General features: G+C 53.6%; 1 protein-coding gene across 4 annotated transcripts in view; it reads right to left on the reverse strand.

Annotated features, from left to right (window-relative positions):
* Positions 1-22,609, reverse strand: part of ABR (ABR activator of RhoGEF and GTPase) — a 176,025-nt gene that overhangs the window by 40,703 nt on the left and 112,713 nt on the right. For all 4 annotated transcript variants that reach the window (XM_034640590.1, XM_019798977.2, XM_034640591.1 and 1 more), the window contains 10 exons: positions 18,272-18,379; positions 15,478-15,538; positions 10,646-10,698; positions 9,923-10,063; positions 7,874-7,995; positions 6,189-6,354; positions 2,567-2,689; positions 2,159-2,234; positions 1,613-1,717; positions 653-727 (listed from right to left, as the gene is read on the reverse strand). In XM_034640590.1, the coding sequence (XP_034496481.1) occupies positions 653-727; positions 1,613-1,717; positions 2,159-2,234; positions 2,567-2,689; positions 6,189-6,354; positions 7,874-7,995; positions 9,923-10,063; positions 10,646-10,698; positions 15,478-15,538; positions 18,272-18,379 (1,030 nt within the window). The remainder of the gene's footprint in view (positions 1-652; positions 728-1,612; positions 1,718-2,158; positions 2,235-2,566; positions 2,690-6,188; positions 6,355-7,873; positions 7,996-9,922; positions 10,064-10,645; positions 10,699-15,477; positions 15,539-18,271; positions 18,380-22,609) is intronic.

The raw sequence follows: 22,609 nt of genomic DNA on the forward strand, positions 1-22,609 counted from the left end.
GAGAGGAGTCAGGAGCCCTGGGTTTCTGATCCTCTGTGATGTTCAGTCCCTTTATCTGTCCGTGACTCAGTTTTCTCATCTGGCAAATGGGAAGAAAAAATTCCCATGGGGGAAAATTAGATAAAAAAGTGTCGTTGTATCTCGTCGAATGCTAAGAACTGCATGGATTTGGGAGATGGTGAGAAAGAAGGCAGAAGAGGGGATGTGTGTGGCAGTGTGCTGACAGCACAGAACTCAGTCATCTCTGAGCCCGCTCTTCGGTCCCCATTAACAAGTGTTTGCCTTTTATGGAGAAAGAAGCCGAGGCTCTGAGAGGTTAAGAGATTTGCCCAAGGTCACCCAGCTTGTCACTGGCAGATGCGGGGCTAGAGTCCAGGATTTCAGACACCCAGGAGTTGGGGAGGGCTGGGGGGAGGGCAGACCTTGGAGACACAAGGCAGGAATAATCCTCCTGCCAAAAGAAGCTGGTTCCTGCCCGTTGGGGGAGTGCCCACCCACATGTCAGGGCAGCTGGCAGGGGCCCAGCCTGGGCAGACCAGCACAGACTTGCTGGGCCGTGGGAGGCCCCATGCAATGGGTCCATAGGGACTTCCTGTGAACGGATGAACCATGGCTCCTGCTCTTCCTAGGGCTGGGGGTCAGGGACACTTACTGGCTGACTGCTTGAACCCCTTGGCAGAGTGGACGATGACATGGAGGAAGCCATAGAGTCCTGGAGACTCGTCGTCTGTAAGAGAGGAAAGCCCCCACCCGGGTAGGGGTTGGCGAGAGGCCAGCTTCAGCCCCTTCTCACCCCAGGCTTGTAGGAAGGCCAAAGGGGTGTGAGACACAGTCTGAGCCTTGGTCTTGCAGCACCACCTGGTGGGTGGAGGAAGAAGTTTCCAGAGCCCACTGCTTCCTGGAACATGAACTGGTACCCCTTCTCCCACCACTCAGCCTGGAAGGCCAATCTACGCCGCCTTCCCTATTGGGCCAGGCATTTCAGACCATTCCCCAGGGGCACTTTTCCTCCACCTCTGAATCCTGCCTATCCCCTGGCTGTCCTCAGTATAGCCTTTCAATGTGAAAATTAACTTGGGGCAGGGGCAGATAACCCCAAAGGGGAGAGCCTGCCTTCAAAACCCCTTCCCAGCACCCATTAGCAACCAGGTTCTACCCATTCTGGACCAGCCCTGAGGACAGCTCTCCCCTGCTCAAACACCTCCCCTAGGCTCCTCAGCTTGAACTAACTCCTTTGCTTGGCATTCCAAGATCTGGTCTCTGGAAACTTCTGGCCTTATTTCTCATACGCTTCCACCTATCCTTTCCTCCTTTACCACCACCATGCCCCATGCTTTAGTCTTTTGCTTCCATTATCTGACTACCTCATGAACATATTAACATGATTCCGGTGCATGAGGGTGCCAGAGACTTCCCTCAAGCCACAGGGGGCCGGGGAGTAGCTGGGACTATCTGGGAACTCAGTAGAGAACAACTATTCAAGCTCTCTGTGTACCTGGCAACTGAGTTGTTACAACCATGTGTCTGGCTAGGTCCTCATGGAATGCTCTAGCAATGCCCTGGGGCTTGGACCTGCTGATTAGGAAAGCTTGGGTTGGGTTCCAGATCTTACCGTCTTTATTGCTGGTGACGGGAATGTTGTGTACAGTCCTGAGTTTGAAACAGGATCCCGTGAGCACTTGGAGTTCCACCGAGCTCAGGACAAAGGCCTGGAGATCTGCAGGAGCAGCCGAGAGAGGAGACTGTCATCAATGATCCGCCAGGACCGGCGGCTCTTCTCTGGGGGCTGCTGCAGGAAAAAAGCTTAGCTCTAGGGGCAGAGGTGGTCACTGGAAGCGAGGGAAAGACTTGTAGGGACATGGGGACAGTCACAGGTGGCTTGCAACTGTGTATGTGCAACAGCGAGAGCAAGAGAGAGACAGACAAGCCCGGGCTCTGGCCCCAGTCCTATCGCTAATTTACTCTGTGCCATAAGCAAATCACTTAAATTCTTTGGGCATCAAGTGATCAGTAATATCAATTAAGTGCCACCTGCCCTGGCACCTTACAGAGTGACCGTGAAGGGCGAAGAGGAGACTGTGGACATGAAAGTGCATGGAAACTCAAGAGGCTTGCCCTAGACACCCTCGGAGCAGGGTGGGGTGGGGCGGGACTTTACCCTTCTTCTGTAGCTTCTGAATGGCTTCTCTCCACTCTGACCTCTCATAGTCCGAGGACAGTAGGAACAGGTAGCTCTGAAGAGAGATGAGAATTCATTGGGGGCAACCATGTGGCCAAGCATATTCCTGGCTCCTTCTCACCCAGGCACCCCCAGGCTTGGCAAAGGTGGGAGCTGGGGAGAGCCTCCTTTCCTGGAAGCCCAGCCACGGGAGTGGCAGTACCGGGGATGGCCAGCAGGGGGCACTGGCTCCACACCCCAGGGAGAGGGAGTCCTGGGCAGGAGCTGGGGCAGCATCCTTGGGAAGTGGGCCTGAGTCCCTGATTCCCACAGGGCACAGACCGGAGCCCTAAAGAATGGGCAGCCCCAGAATGAGGAGCCTCTGTCCCATCACCAACCCTTCCTGACCTTTCCATTCCGATTGTGGATCCGAAACGGGATCGTGGGGGAGTTGAGCAGCAGCAAGAACTCATTCTCAAACATCTTCTTTTTCAGGCGCTCGATGGCCCGGCTCTGTCCCTTGTTGGCTTTCTGTGGGGGCCAGAGGGTACAGATGGCGTCCCTCACACACTCCACTCCTCCCTCGGCAGCTCTAAGCACAGCACTTCCTTGTGCATTCATCGTGTCTTTTTCTTTTTTATATTTTATGATGCTCTGATGTCTTGGGGGTGCCTAGCTGGCCAGGGAGAAAGCTACCCCCCCAGGGCAAGCTGAGCCCTAATATGGTAAAGGACTCCTCTGTGTACATACCTTCCATATACAAACCAACCAGCCCTGAGTTCATACCCCCATTCACCAAGCCAATATTCCTCTGCCCTAAGTAACCCAGGGCCAGGTAGCAGACAGTGAGAGACCACCCTATAGCCCAGCGCCTGCTATCATTTCTCAAACTTCCAGTCCTACGCAGTTGCCCCTGCCCTGCCTTCCTTTCCTGCGGAAAACACAACACAGGCTGCGAGCCATGCTTTTCCCCCGTGCCTTCGGCATCCTGCCCAAACCCGGTGCTTCCCCCATGGCCCTAGGTAGGGTGATGCACCCCTTCCTCTTGGAAACTGAAAGTAATAAGAATCTTCCTCCAGTGCCGTTAGCCTAATGGTGTCATCACTCAGTCACTTCTATAGATCAGATCCTGGGTACCATCAAAATACCCTGCTTAAAAATCTCAGGCACCTTTCAGCAAAAAGCCCTCACTTCTGGCCTGGCACACGGGGCCTCCCAAGGCCGGGGCTGGCCTCCGCACCCAGCCGAGTGGCCTACCATGCCCCACCCCGCACCCTGCACCTCGGCCACACCGTATTCCTCCCTGTTCTGCACCAAGCCCTTATGTCTCAGCTCGGGTGCCCTTCTCTAACGTTTCAAGTTTACATTTTGTGAAGCATCTCTTCCCTTTTAGTAACTGCTATTATCCTCCAAGTTTCAGTTCCAGCGCCAACTTCAAGCTCCTCGGTTGGAATTCATCTCTACCGCTTTTTTTTTTTACCCACTAGACTAGCAAAATGGTAACAAGTGCTCACAGCCAGTGTTGTGACAGTGTGTGGGGAGAGTGACTCTCTCATGCTACGGGGGGAGGGAGCATAATCGGAAACAACCTTTCCAGAGGTAAATCTGGCAATTAGAGCGAGCCCTCTGGCCCAGCCCTGCAATTTGTAGGGAAGCTACCCGAGAGAAACAGGAGCGCAATCAGGTTTAGTGCAGTCCTGCCTGTTAAGGGTAAAGAACCAAAAACCATCTAAATATCTCGTACGTCACGAGTGAAGCGACAGAATAGGGTGCAGCTGTTAAAAGGAATCTGATAGATCCAAAGAGCTCTCAAATGCACCATTAAGTGAAAAGCTTAAGTTGCAAAATGGCACATAAAGTCTAGTCTCATTAAAAACAAACAAACATACACACCGGAATAAGCATAGAAGAGTCTAGAAGAATACACCTCAAACTGTTAACAATGGGGGGTGGGTGATAATCTGTTACACTCTGTATGCTTCAATATTGTATTTCTTGTGATAACAAGCCAGTGTTAGGTTGGGGGAACAAAAATAAGTTTTACCAAAGTATTATTAAAAGAATCAATCACTGCTTCTTCTGTGACTCAGAGAACAATGTGCCTCCCCAGCCACTCTCCTCACATCGTGTCACATACTGAGGTCAGTCACAGGTGAGACAAGGAGCTCTGCGAGGTGCCAGTGGAGCTCAGGGAGTGTGGATTCCACCGAGCAGAAGGCCATGTCTGCGCACCTGGGGTGGGAGGGAGGGGATGAAGTCTACCAGCAACCGGGACGGGGAGGAACAGGCCGGCAGGATGCCCCGGGCAGGGCTGATGGGCAGTGACGGGGGGGGGAGAGGCTCCCCCAAGGCAGGGTGGGGTGTGACCAGTCAGGAGGAGGACACCTGCGCCCCTCTGGGCAGGTGTGCCCCCAGGGAGACCCTCGGTCCTGAGTCATCCCCCTGCCCCAGACACCCCCAGGGTCATGACTGTGGTCTTCCTCTCCTTCAAAGATGGATGTCTAAGCTGAAAGAGTTCTTAGAAGCCACCTGGTCATGGATTCCTCGACACGTGTTTACAAAGCACCTACTATGTGCCGAGTCCGGGGGGCATTGAACTGAAGAAAACCACGCCCGCACTAGAGTTCAAATTCAAGTGGGAAACAGAGAAAGCGACCTATGCAATTATAATTCAGGACCAATAACTCAAAAGAAAGAGGCGGACCCCAGGACCAGAAAGCGGGGCACCCAACCCAGACACAGTGGGTACACAGCAGGGAAGGCTCCCGGGGAGGTGAGGCCGAAGCTGAACTGACAGGTGGGAAAGGGAAACCAGGCTAACAAACCAAGCCTCTCCCTGCCCTTGTGACAGGCACGTGGAAACCTCCTCGGGTGGGGGTGGGGGGGGCTTTCCTCTAGCCACTGTTTTCAGATATATTAATGTAAGGCTATATATTTTCCTCTAAAGACTGCTTTGGTCACAACTATGGATTTTGCTATGAGTGCTCTCATTTTCATGCAGTTCTAAACAGTCTGCGGTTTCCACGTGGATTTCCTCTTTACCTTGCAAGTTTTAATTTTCTAGGCATATACTTAATTGTATTCTAGTTGTTGATTTCTGATTTTGTTGCACTGTGGTCTGTGAACATGACCAGTGGGCTATCAAATTTTTTTTAGGGGTGCCTGGCTAGCTCAGTCAGGAGAGCATGTGACTCTTGATCTCGGGGTCATTGAGTTCAAGATCCACATTCGGTGGAGCTTATTTAAAAAAAAAATTGGGGCTCCTGGGTGGCACAGCGGTTAAGCACCTGCCTTCGGCTCAGGGCGTGATCCCGGCGTTACGGGATCAAGCCCCACATCAGGCTCCTCCGGTATGAGCCTGCTTCTTCCTCTCCCACTCCCCCTGCTTGTGTTCCCTCTCTCGCTGGCTGTCTCTATCTCTGTCGAATAAATAAATAAAATCTTTAAAAAAAAAAATTACCAAAAAAGTGTTTTTTAAATTTCCAATTTCCTTTGCAGCTTAATACATGATAAATGTGTGTAAATGTCGCATAGGTGTTTGACAAGAATTTCCGTTCTGGGCTCGGGCACAAGCTTCTGTGCATTTCAGATCAAGCGGGAGCATGTTAACTGTGTTATGCAAAGCCCCTCTCCCCTTACTTATTTGCCTACTTGATCTGTCAGTTTGAGAGGCCTGTCGAGCTCCTTCTCTTGCACCCATCCTGCTTTTCCTTAAGAAGGCCTTCTCTCTTGCTTTCCTTTTCTTCGGTGCTTGACATACAGTAGGAAGCTCCCCGTGACTAATGCCACTAAATGCTGAGCACTGACTTCTTGGCCCTCCTTCCAGCTGCTCAGGGCTAATGCGCCATCACCAGAGTCTCTCCCTGCGCATGTCCTGGAGGCCTCCTACTCCTGCATCTTGTCTCCCTTATCAGACTCTCAACCCTTACTACTTCCCCTCCCTCCAACACCTTGACACACCTAGTTCAAAGGGCCCCAAGGAAAAGGCTCCCCCACCCCCAGCTCAGCTCAGATACCAGGCTCTGCTCACCTCCTTCTGGATTTCGCTCTTGAGGGCAGAGATCTTCATTTTCATGTCCTCCAGCTCATGGTCTGGGAAGGGATGCACCTGGGGGCTGGCCTCAGACTCTTCCGGGGAGGGAAACACTAGGTCGGCCAGTGGGATGTACCATTTGCAATCATATTGCTGGTGCTTCCTGCAAACAAGCCCGAGAGAGACATGAGTGAGAGAGAACTTGGCTCTTCAAGCCTCAACTGCTAGAACCAGAAAAACACCTGAGAGGGATTTGCTAAGAACTTGTCATGGGCAAGAATGATCCGTGTCCTTGATGAGTCTGATCAGGAAAGCCACACTGAAGAAATGACAGTCAGGGTCTAGGGTCAGGCAGCAGTGAAGCTCTGGGCCTTGGCCTCGCCAATCTTCAGGCCCAGTAGGCTGATGTTTTTAAACATCCCAAACCTCTAACACTTTCCTATTCCCCATCCTGTGCTCTCCCCTCCCCCTAGCCTATCTATACTTAGCTCACAGTCATTGTCCTTTGGGCTGGAGATGGAATACACATGTTATTTTTAATGCCAACTCTGATCAATAAAGGTCACGTGGGGGTACTGGGTGGAAGATGATAAAGCCACACCCCAGCCCAGTGGGAAATAGTGCCATGGTTCATTAGTGATGTCTGTCACGGACAAAGGACTAAAGGCAGAGGTGTGTTTGCTCACTGTGACTGCCATCTGTGCTCTAGAATGATCTCACCTGTGACCTAGTTCCAGGGAGTCACCCCCTTTCCTGAAGCGCATACTAACCTCTCCTTCCCTCACCTCCCCCAGGACATGGGTTTGCCCCTCTCACTTTGGCCCCTTAGTGCTGATGTGAGCATGAGGCTTGTCCCCCCTGGACTGGGAGGTAGTGTTCTTGGCACACGGTAGACAATGAGAAAACGGAGGATGAATGCGGGAACAAGTCCTGCATGACCTCTTCTGCTGGTGGCACAGGGCAGAGCCCGCTCACTGGGGGCAGAGACAGAGGTGGGAAGCAGCTCTCAGGCCTGACTAAGGTTCAGATCCCATCTTCTCTACCTCTAGGCATGCGACCTTGGGCGACGGATTTAACTTTTCTAAGTCTTCTCTCTCGTCTGTGAGAGTTTTGGGGAAGACTGGAAATAATAGAGTCAAAGCATTTGTCATGGCACCTGGAATGGCATAAGCACTCAGTAATGACAGCAGATTTAATGAATATTCACGGAATCGCAGTTAGCAGAAATTTAGAGATGTCTAATAAAAGGAGAGTGCTTAAGTACATTATGGCATATCCACTTGTAACATCACGAAGGAAAGTTAAAGGATGATTATGAAGATTAGGCAGAGACTAGGAAAATGCTTATGACGTGAAATGGAAAAGCAGAGACCAAAATTGGGCATTCACTCTGATTACAAGTACATGAAAAAACATAAGAACGTTTAAAAAAACTGGAAGGAAATATAGCAGCAGGAGACCAATGCTTATGTTCGGGTGGGTGATGGGTTATTCCCCCTGTAATTTGGTTATATTATCTTTATAATTAGAAACTATTTATTTTTAGAAAAAGGATATGTAGTAAAATAAAATTAATTAATCGATTTTTTAAAAAGAAAAAATAAATGTGGATTGCCCCTCATGCCAGGGGCTCCCTGGGGGGGGCAGAGTCTAGCTCCCTCCCACTCCACCCCTGGACTCACCCTGCGGATGTCTTCTTTAGCTTGGCACACAGTAGGACATCGGTAAAGAGGAAGACGTGCCGCAGCTTCCGGGAGCTCTCCGACACTTCCACCAGGAAGCCGTCTTTCACCAGCTGCCGCGTCTGAGGGAGATGGCACACCCACCCCCACCTGCTCAGCAGGAGTCCGCCCAGGGCCCAGCCTGCACTGGGGGCACCATCCAGCTGGGAGGGGCTGCAGGGAGGGGCGGTGGCACCTGGTGGTTAAGGTCATACAGACACGGGCTTTCTGGTTGTAACCTTGGGCAAGTTCCCCGACCTCTGAGTCTCAGTCTTACCATCTGTAAAATGGGGATAATGATGGCTGCCCTATAACGTCGGATTCATCAAGACGGTATATGTAAAAGAGCCCAATGCCTGCCACATAATACATGGTCAATAAATGGTAGCTTTATGGGCACCTGGGTGGCTCCATTGGTTAAGTGTCTGCCTTCAACTCAAGTCATTATCCCAGGGTCTTGGGATCAAGCCCCACATCAGGTTCCTGGTTCAGTGGGGAGCCTGCTTCTCCTTCTCCCCCCTGCTTATGTTCTCTTTCTCTTAAATAAATAAATAAATAACATCTTTTTTAAAAAAAAATGGTAGCTTTGTATTTTCCTGCAGTGGTTAATGGCTCTCACCTGGATAGACCCTAGTGCAGAATGACTTGGTTCCTCCACACTGGGGATCTCCCCCCCAGCCCTGGGAAACCCCCCAACCCTGCCTAAGAAGTTGATCTTGTTTCAGTTCAACCTTGACCCACAGGCCCTCTCGGTCTGCTTCGGCTGCCTCTGCATGGATTCTACAGCTGCCCTCAGGTGGTGGGAGATACGGGCTACCTTTGATGGGGCCGCAGCAGCTCCTGCGGGACCCTGCAGCCATCTCTAACTGGGTTCTGGATGGGTAAGAGCATTTTGCTCCATGCAGAACTTCCAGAGTTTCTGCCCTGACACCCTCACAGCCGGCGGGCTTCTCGGGGGCTGTCGCGGTCCATGCCAGCCTTCCCTATGTGTATTACATACCTGTGACCTCCACATGCTGCAGTTTGCAGCTGAGCACGGTGAGGTATACAGTTAACACGACCTGAGACTGACGGTGCTCTAAACCCTTCGGAGATCTTTCAGATATCGAGTCAAACAAACCAGTGACATTCCAGGGCTTGCCAACCAGGGCCAGGAGCTGCACACGGGGACGGCTCTCTGTGCCCCATTAGTCATGCTCCAGACCCCGTCCCTCATTACTTCCCTCCCCAGGAGACACTGGAGGCTCATAAATGTAATAAAGGAGCATAAACCCAGCCAGTCTTCACTCCTAAATGCCACTTAATTACCTCTCCTGGACAGGAAGCACTGTATAAGGGCCAGGCTGCTGACCCATGTGACTAACTGTCCCTCCAATTCTTCAACTCACTTCCCCTCTCTGGGGTGCCCCCACTTTTCCACCAAGAAGGGCCCCCCAGGAACTGGAGCTGCTGTACCACATTTGTACCTGGGACACTCCAGCAACCTGGCAGCCTTAGCCACCCCCCCACCCTGTTCCAGCCTTTCTTACTGTTGGGCTCACTCCCTAGCTCCTGCCCCTCCTATTCTCAGATTCCCCAGGCTCCCGCAGCCTGAGCCATTATCTTCCAGGGGACCCTGAGAGCATCATACTGCCCACGGTGGGGGTGTGCATTCCATAACGCCGTAGCCACAGCCCCGGGTTTCCATGGTTTGGGGGTTAGTGCATGAGGCTTGCAGACAGAGAACCCCAGCTAAAGTATTCAGTTCCAACACTTACGGCCAAGAGACGTTGTGTTAGATCTGCAGAGACTCTCTAGGCCTCAGTGGATTATATGAAGATTAATGAGACACTGAACGTAAAGCTCCCGGGGCCTGAAGACCTTTCCTTGGCCGGGCATGGGAGATGAGGGCTGGAGAGGCGCCGAGGACGGGGCAGCGGTGCCCATCCAAGCAGGAGAGCAGGGATGGGTGATGTGGCCTGCTGCGCCCCTCTCAGCCTGGGTGAGAGGTGGGGTGGGTCCCGAGCTCACCTCCCCCTTGGGAGTTGTAACTGCAGTCCGGCGGGGGTCAATGTCCTCATTGATGCTGGACAGGAAGTTCTGGGAGATGCGGAGGGCGTCCTGGAGCAGCGGGTAGTCTGGGTGGTCCACGGGTGTGTGCTTCAGCAGGTCCTGGGAAGGGGTGGGGTGGTGAGTCAGGGGAAGCAGTTCTGGGACTCAACGAGAAGACAGTGGGGACTCAATCTTCACCAAAGGAATTCCAGGGCGGGGCACTAGGGGACCCACGCTCTAATCTGGTCATGCCTCTATAATCTGAACTCAAAAGGAGGGTCCGAGAGGCAGGGCCGAGGGAAGTGGTGCCCCTTTATTACCACCGCAGTCATGACTCTGCTCCCTGGCGGAGTGAGCCAGGTGGGGGCTCGCCTCCCCGAGCAGCTGGGAGAGACAGCCCTCTACCCACCCCACAGCTGCCCCAAGGACCCTGGAGACCAAGAGGCAAGGGATGGGGAGGCAGGAAGCGCCTGCCTCCACGGCAGCATCTGGCCAAATGTTGAGCTTCGCAGCCAAGCTATATTGAGGCCCTGGCGCCGCTGGCATGGTTAGTGAGGCCAGGGAGGTGCAGTCAGGGCCCAGGGCCCCTCTGCCCAGCTCCCCGAGTGGGTTGTTCTCAGTGACTGTGGTGCCCGCCCCCCTGGGCTCAGTCTCCCACAGAACTCCTAACCCCGCTCGGGCCATTCAGGGGCTGACACTTACATGGAGGACCAGGGTGCTCCTGGTGACTCGGTCAATGGGCTTGTAGAGCAGAGCTATCGGCAAAGGCAGGGAGAAGGACACAGGACAGATGAAATACAGGGAGCAGCTTGATACCTCAGAGACGAGCCTTATCCCTCCACCCACCTCACTGCCAGACCAGCTGGACGCCCGGGTGCAGGCCGCCGCAGCTCCACTCTTCCCCAGGGCGGGCCCGACGGCACCTGCACGCAGACATGCAGCCCTGGCTGCCCAGGCCCCTCCCGCCTGCCTCAGTTCATCTCCCGCCAGACGTGACTCCTCGAAGGGCCATCCCACAGGCCCAGCCTTGTCTGGCCAGGTCGGAGTGGGTGAAGATGTTCCTCTTACCCTTAACCCTGCATCATACAACTATACCTAGCCTCGCCCCACAGAGCTCGGGCACTTTGCTCACACCCGGCGCCCCAGGATGCGGGAAGGAGACATGATGCTTTTCCAGGGAAGGTGGCTCCCGCACACCCAACCATTCTTACACTCCTCTGGCCCAAGGCCTGGCATCACCAGCTGGGAACCGCAGCCTTTGTTCTGACTCACACGGGCGGCCTCATCTCCATGAGAAGACCCCCCTCCATGCCGTCAAACTCCCCGACAAAACAGGACAGGCAGAGGGCCAGGGAGGCAGGCCAGCTCTTCACACAAAGCCTCTGCTCTCAAGCAAGTGACAGCTGAGGGAGCAAAGATTTCCCGAAGGAATTCAGGTGGGGCCCCTGGAAGCACTGAAGAGGCTGGGAAAATGCAGACTCAGCAGGGCCCCCATTCCCCACACCTCTTGGCCGACCAGGGCAGCAAATGAGGATTGCTGGGATTCAGCAGGGACAGGTGGAGGCAGCAGCTGGCTGACCACACTTTCAAACAAAGCTTCCTGCAAGCAGCTGTGCCTTGCCCCTCCCAACATAGGTGGTTCAGCCTCAGTCCTATACCTGGATGCCTCTGTCCGTGGGGTCATGACCTCTGTCCTCCTGCCACAGGGGCAGGAAGAGGCAGGGTGCTGGTTGTGACAGTTGCAGAGCCGAGACTCATGCCCTAGCCGGTCCCCAAACCAAAGAGTCCCCCTGAAGCCCTAGATATAAATACCCCATGCCTTGCTAAGCAGACACTTCGGGGAACGGTCTGCCGGCTGTGAAGGAGCTACAGTCTCCGTGGTATGCCACGGGCCTTATCTGCAGTCTTTGCTTGGCTGCCCTTTAGAATCACTGGGGGAGCTCTTAAAAGAAACAGCTGCTGTCCCCCTCTCCCCATCTCATCAACTAAATCCCAATCTCTGCTGGGTGGAACCTGGGTATCAGCATTTTTAAAAAGCTCTTTTGCAGACTCTGATATGTAGCCTTGGTTGAAAACCACTGCCTTATGCCAACACACTTCCCATGACTTATCCTTAGCCCCTTCTTAACCTGGCAATTGTGGGGAGACCCTCCCCATGGTCTATGGGAGCTAAAATGAACAAGACCAGGCTTGGGGTATCCTGGGTCAGTGAGGGTAGAGCCCAGTTACCAGCCCGGGGGGTGGGGGTGGAGGGCCGTGCAGATATTAGAGTACCCACCTGTGGCTTAGCTCATCTTCAGGGGGAAAGCACACCCAAGAACCCCAAAGACCCAGGAGAAAGTGCAAGTTCAGCAGACACCTGCCAGGGTGGGCCCTGGAGCTCCAGCTCGGGGAAAGCTGATACTGCAGTGTCAGCTCCCTCTGTCCCTCTCTCAAGTCCCAGGAGGAAGAGGTTTCTGACTAAGCTCAGAGGTCTGCACAAATGGTGGGTCGGGTTTCCAAGGGGTTATTAATATGCCTGCAGTCACCTCGAGTCTACCTGACTGGATGTGGAATGAGTGCCCGGGTTGGGGAAGAACAGCTAGGAGGAAAGGTGGGGAGAACAGAATGCAGGGAGAGGGCCCTGGGGCCAGAGTCAGATACAGAGGAAAAAAGGGGAGGAAGAGCAACCCCAATGTTCTGTTTGTGCTCCCCACGGCCCCCGTGTGCAGCCTTCCCCTAACAATGCAGGGTAAAGAGCCCACCTTCGCCCTTCATCTGTTCCACGGCTCTGGCAGGCCGGGCTGCTTCCTGCCCCTGCATCCCCTACCCTTCCTTCTCCTCACCATGCCATTCCTGTTCCGGAGATAGACACCATTCACCAAGTTGCAATTCCTGTCTCCCCACCTCCTCCAGGAAGCCTTCCCTGACCAGGACTTTTGCAAACAACACCCACAGTACCTAAAAGTCAGACCACTGACATGAGCAAGCTGGCTTCTCTGTAGTTTGCTGGGTACTTACTCTGTGTCTGTGGCCCTATCTTATATGCGCTATTTCCTCTGATTAAAAAGAGAAGCAATTATCACTAGCCCCATTTTATAGATGAAGAAACCTCTCTAAGGCACAGAGAAGTTACGTAATTTGCTCACAATAACAAAGTTGCAAATGGTAGCTGGGTTTTGAATGTAGGTCTACCCATGCTTCTAACTTTGAGCTGTCTTCTTCAGCATGGGAGGGCAGCATCTGCAAAAGCTCAGTGACCCTTGGGAGGATCTTTGGAAAGATTCACCAGGAAGAAGTGGGTAAGCTGGCCTCTTTTGTTACCAAGGTGAGCCCCTTCCTTGGGGGCCCGGATCACCCATGACTTCCTTTTGCATGCTCCCACCCCCAGCATCTGGCTCAGAGACCTGCAGAGTGGGTGCTCAGCAAATAACCATTAAGCCAGAGAATCCGCCCCCCGCCCTGGGGCCCCATAAGCAGCATCCCCTGGATGGGCTGAGAAGATTCTAAACAGTGTGGTTGGTAAGGGCTTGTTCTCGCCCTCCCCACTTTGAAGATGACTTCAAACACAGTATCACAGAAACCAAAGAAACACTGAACTCCAGTCCCAGGTCTGTTTCACTAAGACTAAACTCCCTTTTGGGAAGGGAAGAGGAAGCCAAGGGCCAACCCCATTTCTTTTTTAAGGAGGCAGAGTTGAGACCTGACCCACTCCTAGGCCAGACCAAAAAGAGCATTTCTCCTCTGATCTTCAAACAGGCCAATTTCAAGTCCATCTCTCCTCTTTACCCCAGCCTGTCAAAATCCAGGGCAATGGGTGGGGGCACAGGGCAGCTTCTGGCCAGTAACTAGAGTTCCCATAGCTGATCAAGAATGATCCTCGACATGGGACAGCCTGAGCAGGTGAGCAGACAACAGCCCCTCCAGCACAGTGGCCTCTGAGAAAGAGCCTGGGAAACCTCATCATTTCTCCTCCAGCAAACTGCCATCCCCCTCTGTTCAGCCTTCACCAAGGAGCTCCAGGTTACCACGGAGATGTGAAGGCAAAGTGACTGAGGGTGCAGACAAAACGCCTGGTGGGAGGGAAGAAGGTCCTAAAACCAGCCGCCTGCCACTCCAACACACTGGGGCCCAGGGCAGCCGGCCCCTGGAGGCCACACGTGACCCTCCATCCCTGCCAAAGGCAGCTTGGGTCATCCCTAAAGCACTTCTTGACTCAGAGGGCAGTGTCCACTTCCAGATGCCTCCTTGCCTCGGCCTGCTTCCACCCCCGCTAAGCAAAAGCCCAGCCGACAGCACACACCTGTCCCAGGACCCCCTTGCTGAGGGCGCTACACAGGGGCTGCCCTGGGTCCCTTCCACTGCCCAGTGGGTGTGTGACCTTCACAAAGCTGCGGCCTGCCACGCCCCCCTCTCCCACCAGCATGCACCAAATGCTGGGACTGTAGCTTGAGGGTCTCCTGTGGCTACAAACAACGCCCCGGGAACAACCCAGTTCCCTCCTGCTCTCCCAACCGGGGCAACGTTCTCCCACCACCACCGAGGTGCCGAGGAGAGAATGTCTCGAAGGCAGCGCTCTCGGAGCACACAATACCCTGGCGGCTCAACCTCCTCTCCTCTCTCCGGAAACAAAGAAACTCCCAACTTGTCCCTCCAGCTGGGGCTGGCACCCTCCCGGGCCAAGGCACTGCTGCCCAGACCAGATGCCACGGGCTGACCGGCCCCTGCTGACCCCCCTCCAGCCCCAGGGCTGCACGCCTGCAGGCACAGCCTTGTCACTTTCTCTCCTGAACAGCATCTCCAGGAAGTTGCCCACTGCCTCCCAAGCTAAGCCTCCGATTGCCCACTGAGGCTCGGGAAGGGGGTGCTTGGCCACTTCTAGCCTGGTCCTTCCATTTCCAAGCCACCCTGCCCCCAGTGGCCCCAGATGTCAACTCCAGGCTGGAAGCTGGCCAGAATAGGGGTCAATGGAGATCCAGCCACTTGCACCCCCTCCCTTCCCTGCCACCCCCCAACCTTGCCAACCACATGTCAGCCCACTCCAGCCAGCCCCCAGAGGTGGGAAGCTACACCACCTCCCGTGAGAGGGGGCCTGGGTTACCATAGGTGCAGTTACAGCAGAAGCGAATGATGAGGAGGATTTCCATGGCAGCCTCCGTCCCAGCGGCAGGAGCTTGCGGCCATCGCTCGGTGGCTCCCATCAGCAGCCTGGCCACTCAGCCACCTTGCTGGCTGCTGCTGCACAGCCTGAATCAAGCAGCCGCTTCAGAGTGCTCCTCTAACAAGGGGGAGGGGCGGGAGGGGAGGCGCGCCGTGGAGAGGCGGGNGGGAGGGGGGGGGAGGAGGGGAGCGAGCTGCCTGCTGGCATCCTAAGGAGGAGCACGTTTGTAGCTGGCCGGCTGCCTGGGGACAGAGGCTGGATTCCTCGCGTTTGTGCACTACACACACACACACACACACACACTCCCGTGCACATGCTCACACAAGCAGGGCACCACAGTCCACAAAGCCAGACAAAGGAAGGTGACTGTTATCCAGCCTGCTCCCCGGAGTACCTTCCATAGTGACGGACGTGTGGCTGTCCTTGGAGTCCTTGGGACCTTTCACTTTGAGTTCCTGTGAAACAGAGGGGAGGAATCACTACGTGGCCTGCCCCCTGAACCTCCCCATCCCCCATCATAGGCAGAGCAGGAAGAAGTGCTCTGAAACCCAGGGTGCAAACAGGAGGACAAAGACCAAAGCACAGGTCTCCCCCTGACTCACTGACTCCAGACTCCCTGGGCCGCACCCATGATCTCCTAGGGCCCGCGGAGTACAGAGGAGGCTGGGTGTAGGCAAGAAGGAGGGGCTCTGGGTACCTGAGAGCTCTGTAGCAATGGTGCTCCTTGGGCACACCCCCTAACACCCCTCCCCAGTGACTCTGAGGGCCTTCCAGAGAGGTGGCAAGAGCTGGATCCCCCAGCAGCAGCCACTATTTAGGGGTCCATCAGCCCAGGGTACATGGGATGTGAGAGGACAAACAGCAGGTGTACCAGCGCCTTAGGGCGTGAGCAGCCCTGGAGATAAGGAGCAAGGGGTCCTGCGCACCTGCACAGGAGGGAGCAGGGAGGCAGTGCACCTGGGGCAGAGACTGAGCTCCACAGGGCAGTCCCACCTAGGTCCTACCCCGACTGAGAGGGGTTCACCCAGCCCCCAACCCCACCCACCATCCCCACCCACAGGTGCCTGTGCTAGCATCAGGGAGGAAACTGTAAGCAAGGAAGAGGCAACACCCCTCCTGGCCCCCAGCAAAGTGACCTGGAGTGAGCGCTGGAAAGAGACTCTAGGGATTGCTTATCCGATCCTCTTTTCTCTGCATTTAGAGACAGAGGTTCCATCTCCAGCCCTTGGCGACAAACCACTAGGGTCCGCAACTGGAGCTGTAAGGCAATCCCCACTTGCAGGGCTGAGTGCGCAGAGGGGGCCTCCAAGTAGGGTGTCAGCAGGGAGGCCAGGGTGAAGGGAGGCCAAGGTTGGGAACCCAGGGGATGTGGCCTGCTCTGCCTGGAAGGGGGGGGGCACTCCCAGGCAGCAGGAGCTCCACATTTCCTACCCCTGCCTCAAGCTGTTTCTAGACAGAGAAAACCCCTAGGGACTGAGCTTGGGGGTTGGGATGGGGAGAAGGGGGGGACTCGGCTCCTGAAGTCTGTGTCTCTGGTGGGTGACTGGATTCCCAGCTTCAGGAAACTTGTCCCCGTGCCCCCCCTCCAGTGTGGCCTAGAGGTATGAAATCGCTCCCGCTGCAAAGGAGAAGGGCCCTAATTGCAGTAATTAAGTGGAAGCGCCAGTAGGAAGCGACAGCGTCAGCGCATGAGTCAGGGTGAGAAGCCACCGGGCAGCAGGCCAGGGGGCCGGCTCTGCCGCTGGGGCTGGCAGGCTGGGACAGGGGCTCATGGAGGGGTGCGGGGGTTTCTGCCCACCAGAGAATGGGCAGTCAACCTAGGCTAAGAGGAGGCTCACTACTTTCTGGACCAGACACGACCCTGGGCAGCCTTGGACACACATCAGGCAGACCCAGTTTGTTCCCAGGGAGGGCTGGGAGCCACGACGGGAAGCACCATTTCTCTGGCCTTGTGACTCCCTGCAGAGGGACTTCCCCACCCGACTCTGTCCTCCCAGGCAGAGTGACTCACCTGATGGCTGGGCCTGGGAGAAGAAACTGAGCCTAGCTCCCTGTTTCCATCCTGGATGGATGTGTTTCATTGTGGAGGGGAAGTGTTAGCAAGCCCAATGTGCCTACGGATCCAAGTTCACATTTTTCCAGCCTGGCTTTTACTAGTAATGGAGCTGACATTTTCATCCCCCTCTGTCCAACTCGTGCGCTGCCTCTCAGCTGATTCCAAACTGGAGGAGAATCCATGACCCCAGGAGCGTCACCAGTACTATCCCGCATCTCACCAACTTTCTAGTATCAGAGCGGAGATGGGACAGCAAAGGGTCCAGAGAGGCCCGTAAGGCAGAATTTCCGAAACTGCAGAAGGAGCCCCTCCTCCCTGACACCAGAGGTTCTCTTGCCCCAAGCTTGAAGTTGGGGCTGCGACTGAAAGGCCAGCAGCTTGGGGGGCTCACGGAGATCTTTCTGACCCAAGAGTGGGCTGTGCTCCTGGAGGAGATTAGAGCGCCTCCCTGCCACTTCCTGAAGGGTCAGTGGCAGCCAATGCCCCAGCTTTGCCCTGCAGAAGAGCATGGAAGGAAGGCTCAGCTGCAGCAGCAGGGACGGGCGTGCTTCCAGCCAGAGGGTAGGGCTGCTTCTTCTCACAAATGGCCCTGGTCCTCTCTGTCGTGCGGTGGCAAGGATCTTAAGAGACCACCTAGTCCAGACCTATTCCAATCTTTCTGATCATAAAAATCACCCGGGAAGCTCGTTAAAAATATAGACTCCTGGGTCCCACCCCAAACTGAATTAAAGCTTGAGGGAAGGTGTCTGAAGATCTGCATTTTAAACAGTGCCCCTGGTGGTTCTCATCAAGCAAGCTGGGGATAAGCGGAAGGATCCAGACACCTCATTTGACAGAAGAGGAAATAAGACCAAGAGAAGGGAAGTGACTTGCTCAAGGTCACAACAGTGTGTGAGAATACTGCCTTTTTTTTCTTTGTGTCTCCTCTGTTCTAATACAGGATAACCTAAATAGAATAACAAAATCAAACACATCGTTAAGAGAGAGAAATATTAAGAGAGAAAGAGAGAGAGAAAATATCAAGTGCGAGAAAGCAAAAGTCAGTCTAAGCGTTACCCTCAGGGGAACCATTTCCCTAACCGGCAACAGGCCCAGAGGCTGGAAGGCAGGGGCTGTGCAGGGAGCTGCCCACCTCAGAGATCTTCTGGAACTGGTTGTTGGACTGGCTGCACTTCTCAGCTGTCTCCAGAGCGACTTTATAGTTATCCACAAATGCTTTGTACACGCCAAGCTGGCTGGCCTGCAGGGGGAAGAGGAGAGAGAGAGGAGGGCAGTGGGATGGGAGAGAGGATTAATGAATGGATGAAAGCATAAGCAGGGCACCTGGAGCTCCCTTAGCACTCGGAACCTCTAACTCTGCTCCAAAGGGCTACACGGGAACAGAGGGGAAAAGCAGGAGGAACATACTACAGTATCCCTTTGAACTTGACAGTTTCCATGGAAACCAGCTCAGCCAATAAGGTTAACAAGAGGGTACTGGGGGCTGGGGGGAGCAGGGCAGGGCCTTTTGTTGGCACGCAAGAAATTCAACAGCATTTGGCTTCATTTAGCATCATAAAGGTCTCCCAGGGTTTGAAGCCCCTTAATGCCTCACATGTCTTTCATATCCTGGAATTAGCTGGAGCAGGGAGGGCACTCATGGCCTGCTCAGTATCCCGCACCCCACGCTCAGTGTAAGGCACAGCATTTACAGGTGCAGTCCCGGGGCGCCAGGCTGGCTCAGTCAGTGGAGCGTGCAACTCTCGATCTCGGGGTTGGAGTTTGCACCCCATGTGGGGTGTAGAGATTACTTAAAAAAAAAAAAGAGGTGGAGTCCTCACTTCCCTTGGCCTCTCTCGGTTCCTGTCCCCACATCCTAGGCCTCCTAAGGAGCCAGAGACCCTACCTACCTCAGTACACATTAGCATGTCGCTCTGAACCTAACACAAAGCTTCCCACTATTTACAACCACACAGAACCTCATCTCTGGGAGGCAGAACAGATGCCATCATCCCTTTCTGCAAAAGGGGAAACCGAGGCTCATTAATTCAATTCCTCAAATATTTATGGAAAGTCTTCTCTGTGATTTGCATATGCATTTCCTCTTGAGAAAGTAAAGGGTGGAAATGTGAATTAAACGCACAGTGAGACACTATTTCATCGCCATCAAAGTGGCCAGAATTTAAAAGTCTAATGATATCAAGGGTTGGCAAGAATGCGGGGGAAATCAGAGCTTTTATAGACTGCTTATGGGGGTGTTAGTCCTGTTATTTGGACAGTAATTTGTCAATACCTGATAAAGCTGAAAATATGCACAGTTCAGCCTACTCCTTAGGAAATCCACTTCTGCATACAAACCCCAGAGCTCTGGGTCCAGTACAGGAGTCAGTCACTACTTGTGGCAGGTGAGCACCTGAAATGTGGCTAGTCCAAACTGAGATGTGCTCTGTGTGTGTGTGTGTGTGTCTGTATTTTTAGAGACAGGGGAGAGGGCAGAGGGAGAGAGACGATCTTAAGCAGGCTCCACGCCCAGGGCAGAGCCGGACATGGGGCTCGATCTCACAACCCCGAGATCATGACCTGAACCGAAACTAAAAGGCGGACGCTTACCGGACTAAGCTACCCAGGCACCCCAAGATGTGCTCTAAGTATAAAATACACACTGGATTCCAAGGACTTAGTATGTAAAAGAGTATGTAAATTATCTTATTAATTTTAAAATATTGATTACATGTTGAAATCATAGTATTTTGGATCTCTTGGGCTATATATATATTTTAAATTTTATTTTATTATTTTTAAAATATTTAATTAATTTATTTATTTGACATAGAGACAGCAAGAGAGGGAACACAAGCAGGGGGAGTGGGAGAAGCAGGCCTCCCGCTGAGCAGGGAACCCGGCCCCGTGGGGCTCAATCCCAGGACCCTGGGATCATGACCTGAGCCGAAGGCAGAGGCCTAACTACTGAGCCACCCAGGTGCCCCTAAATACATATTTTTAAAAAATAAAGTACATTCTTAAAATTAATTTCATGTGTTTATTTTTAAAATATAGGGCTACCAGAAAATTTAAAATTATATATGTGGCTCACATTATAGTTTACTGGAAGCCCCACTCTAGAGAAACTTGCCCATGTATGTACCCAAGGAGATGTGCGCGAGGGGATTCACTGCCTCACTCTTCCTCCTGTGGAAAGACTGGTAACAAATGCTCACAAATAGGGGAATCCATACCCATGGTGCAGTTAACACGAATGAACAAGATCTGTGGGTAGTGACACCGACAAGTTCCTAAACCAATGTTGATCGAATTGCAAAATACATAAAATATATATATTTAAAAAGTACATGTAATGCCATAAAAGACACAGATACATAATAAAAATACAAACTGCAGCCCCGAAAGCGACACACCAAATTCAATCCAGTAGCTGCTTCTGGGCTGAGCAGAAGGTCAAGGGGAAGGGAGAGAGAGACTTCGTCTATAATGCTTTGTTTTCTTTTCTTTTTTTTAAAAGATTTTATTTATTTATTTGACAGAGGCAGCAAGAGAGGGAACACAAGCAGGGGGACTATGAGAGAGAGAAGCAGGCTTCCTGCCGAGCAGGGAGCCCGAGATGCAGGGCTCGATCCCAGCACCCTGGGATCATGACCTGATCCGAAGGCAGACGCCCAACGGCTGAGCCACCCAGGAGCCTCATATAATGCTTTGTTTTCTTGATTAAAAAGTATTTCTGTCTTCAGAGCTTAACATCCATTAATTCTGGGAGAGGAGTGCACAGTTGTTCAGCACATGTATTCTCTAGAATTTCTGTTTAAATATTTTAAAATGAAGCAATGGAGGTTCGGCTGCTACTGGGCTTCCTTGGGGGATCTCACCAAGGTGCTGGGGAAAGCAGGCTGCCCGTGGGACCCACCCTGGACCACTCTGCTTTCTGCAGAATCCTTGTGCTCCCTTAGATCCCAAAGACGTGGGGCAGGAGGAAGGTGCAGGAAGCTGGCAGGTGGGGGGCCAGGAAAGCCAGAGGGGAAAATGAGAACGGGGACGCTTGCAGAGTAGCCAAGGCCAGAGCCGTGCACGTCTCAGCCCCAGACGGGCCAGACTTGGCAGAGAAGAAAAATCTGGGGGCGGGGGGAGTGCAGGAAGGGACGAATTCAATTTCTTTTCCGGGGAGGGGGTACTGGCCCACCAGTGTCCCAAGCTACAGGGAAGGTGCTAGACAGCTGCTTCCTAAACCAAAGTAAAAATCTTTGCTTTTCTTCTTCCGGGGATGTGCTCTTCTTGTCCCCCTTTCCCATAAGAATGACACAGGCTGGCTGCCCAGGTTGGAACACTGCTCCCATCCCACGGCCTAAGGGAGTAGCAGGAGGTGAGTCCGAGCGGGAGCCACCTGGGCAGAAGGCCTGTGCACAGGGGTCACTGATCATCCCAGGCACTGCCCTCTCCACGGGGTACCCTTGTCTGTAGAGCCAAAGGCCTGGCCTGCCAGGGCCATTAACTGGGAAGTGGAGGTTGCTTGGAAACAGCAGCCTGCTACTGGGGTGATCTCATAAAACAAATAGCAGAGATGCTAATTCCCTTCTCTCAGTAATGGAGACCAGCTGAAAATAAACTACCTCCAGATGCCTGGACCGCCCGAGCTCCTCCCCGGCCCTCCCAGGCCTGCAGCTCCAGGGCTGTGGAAGGCAGTTCGTGCTGCTGGGGGAGGGAAGGTGGGGAGCAAACTCATGATGCGGGCCTATGGAGCTGAGACCAGAATGGGGGACACTGGTGACGAAGATAAACTGGACAGCCTTTCTGCTATGCTCTGGCCTCTGCCCCCCACTTCCCCTCTGGTTGGCTCTCTCATGCCCTCCTGAGGGTTGAGGAGAGGGTGCCCCCCAAGCCAGTCAGCTCGTGCTCCTGGGACCAGGCCAGGAGTGATGACTGGATATGCACTGTCCCTGAGCTGGGCCAAGCACTCTGGGGCTGCTGGAACTGGGAGTGTGGGGTCCCCCTGTAATACCACCTTCCGGGGTGCCTCTTGCTAAGAACAACAATGACAACAACGATGGTGACAGTAGGGATAGTAATAACAGTAATGCTAGTGGCTGACTATTGAGTATTTACTAATTTACTATGTCCTGGGCCCTGTTCCAAGCACTTTTCAGGTATTAACTCATGTAGTCCTCACAACAATTCAATAAGGTAAATGCTACTATTATCCTCTTTTTTACAGAAGAGGAAGCTGAGTCACAGAGAGGCTGTGCCCAAAGTCACAGGTTTCATCTGTAGCAGAGCCAGGATTCAAAGTCAGCTGTGGCCGGGGTGCCTGGATGGTGCAGTCGGTTAAGAGTCTGACTCTTGGTTTTGGCTCAGGTCATGATCTTGGGGTCATGAGATCGAGCCCCACTTTGAGCCCCACATCAGGCTCTGCACTCAGCGCAGAGTCTATTTGGGAGTCTCTCTCCCTCTCCCCTCCCCCGCTCTGTGGGTGCACTCACTCACG

This window comes from Ailuropoda melanoleuca, chromosome 13 (assembly GCF_002007445.2).
Source record: "Ailuropoda melanoleuca isolate Jingjing chromosome 13, ASM200744v2, whole genome shotgun sequence".
In the NCBI taxonomy this organism is placed as follows: domain Eukaryota; kingdom Metazoa; phylum Chordata; class Mammalia; order Carnivora; family Ursidae; genus Ailuropoda; species Ailuropoda melanoleuca.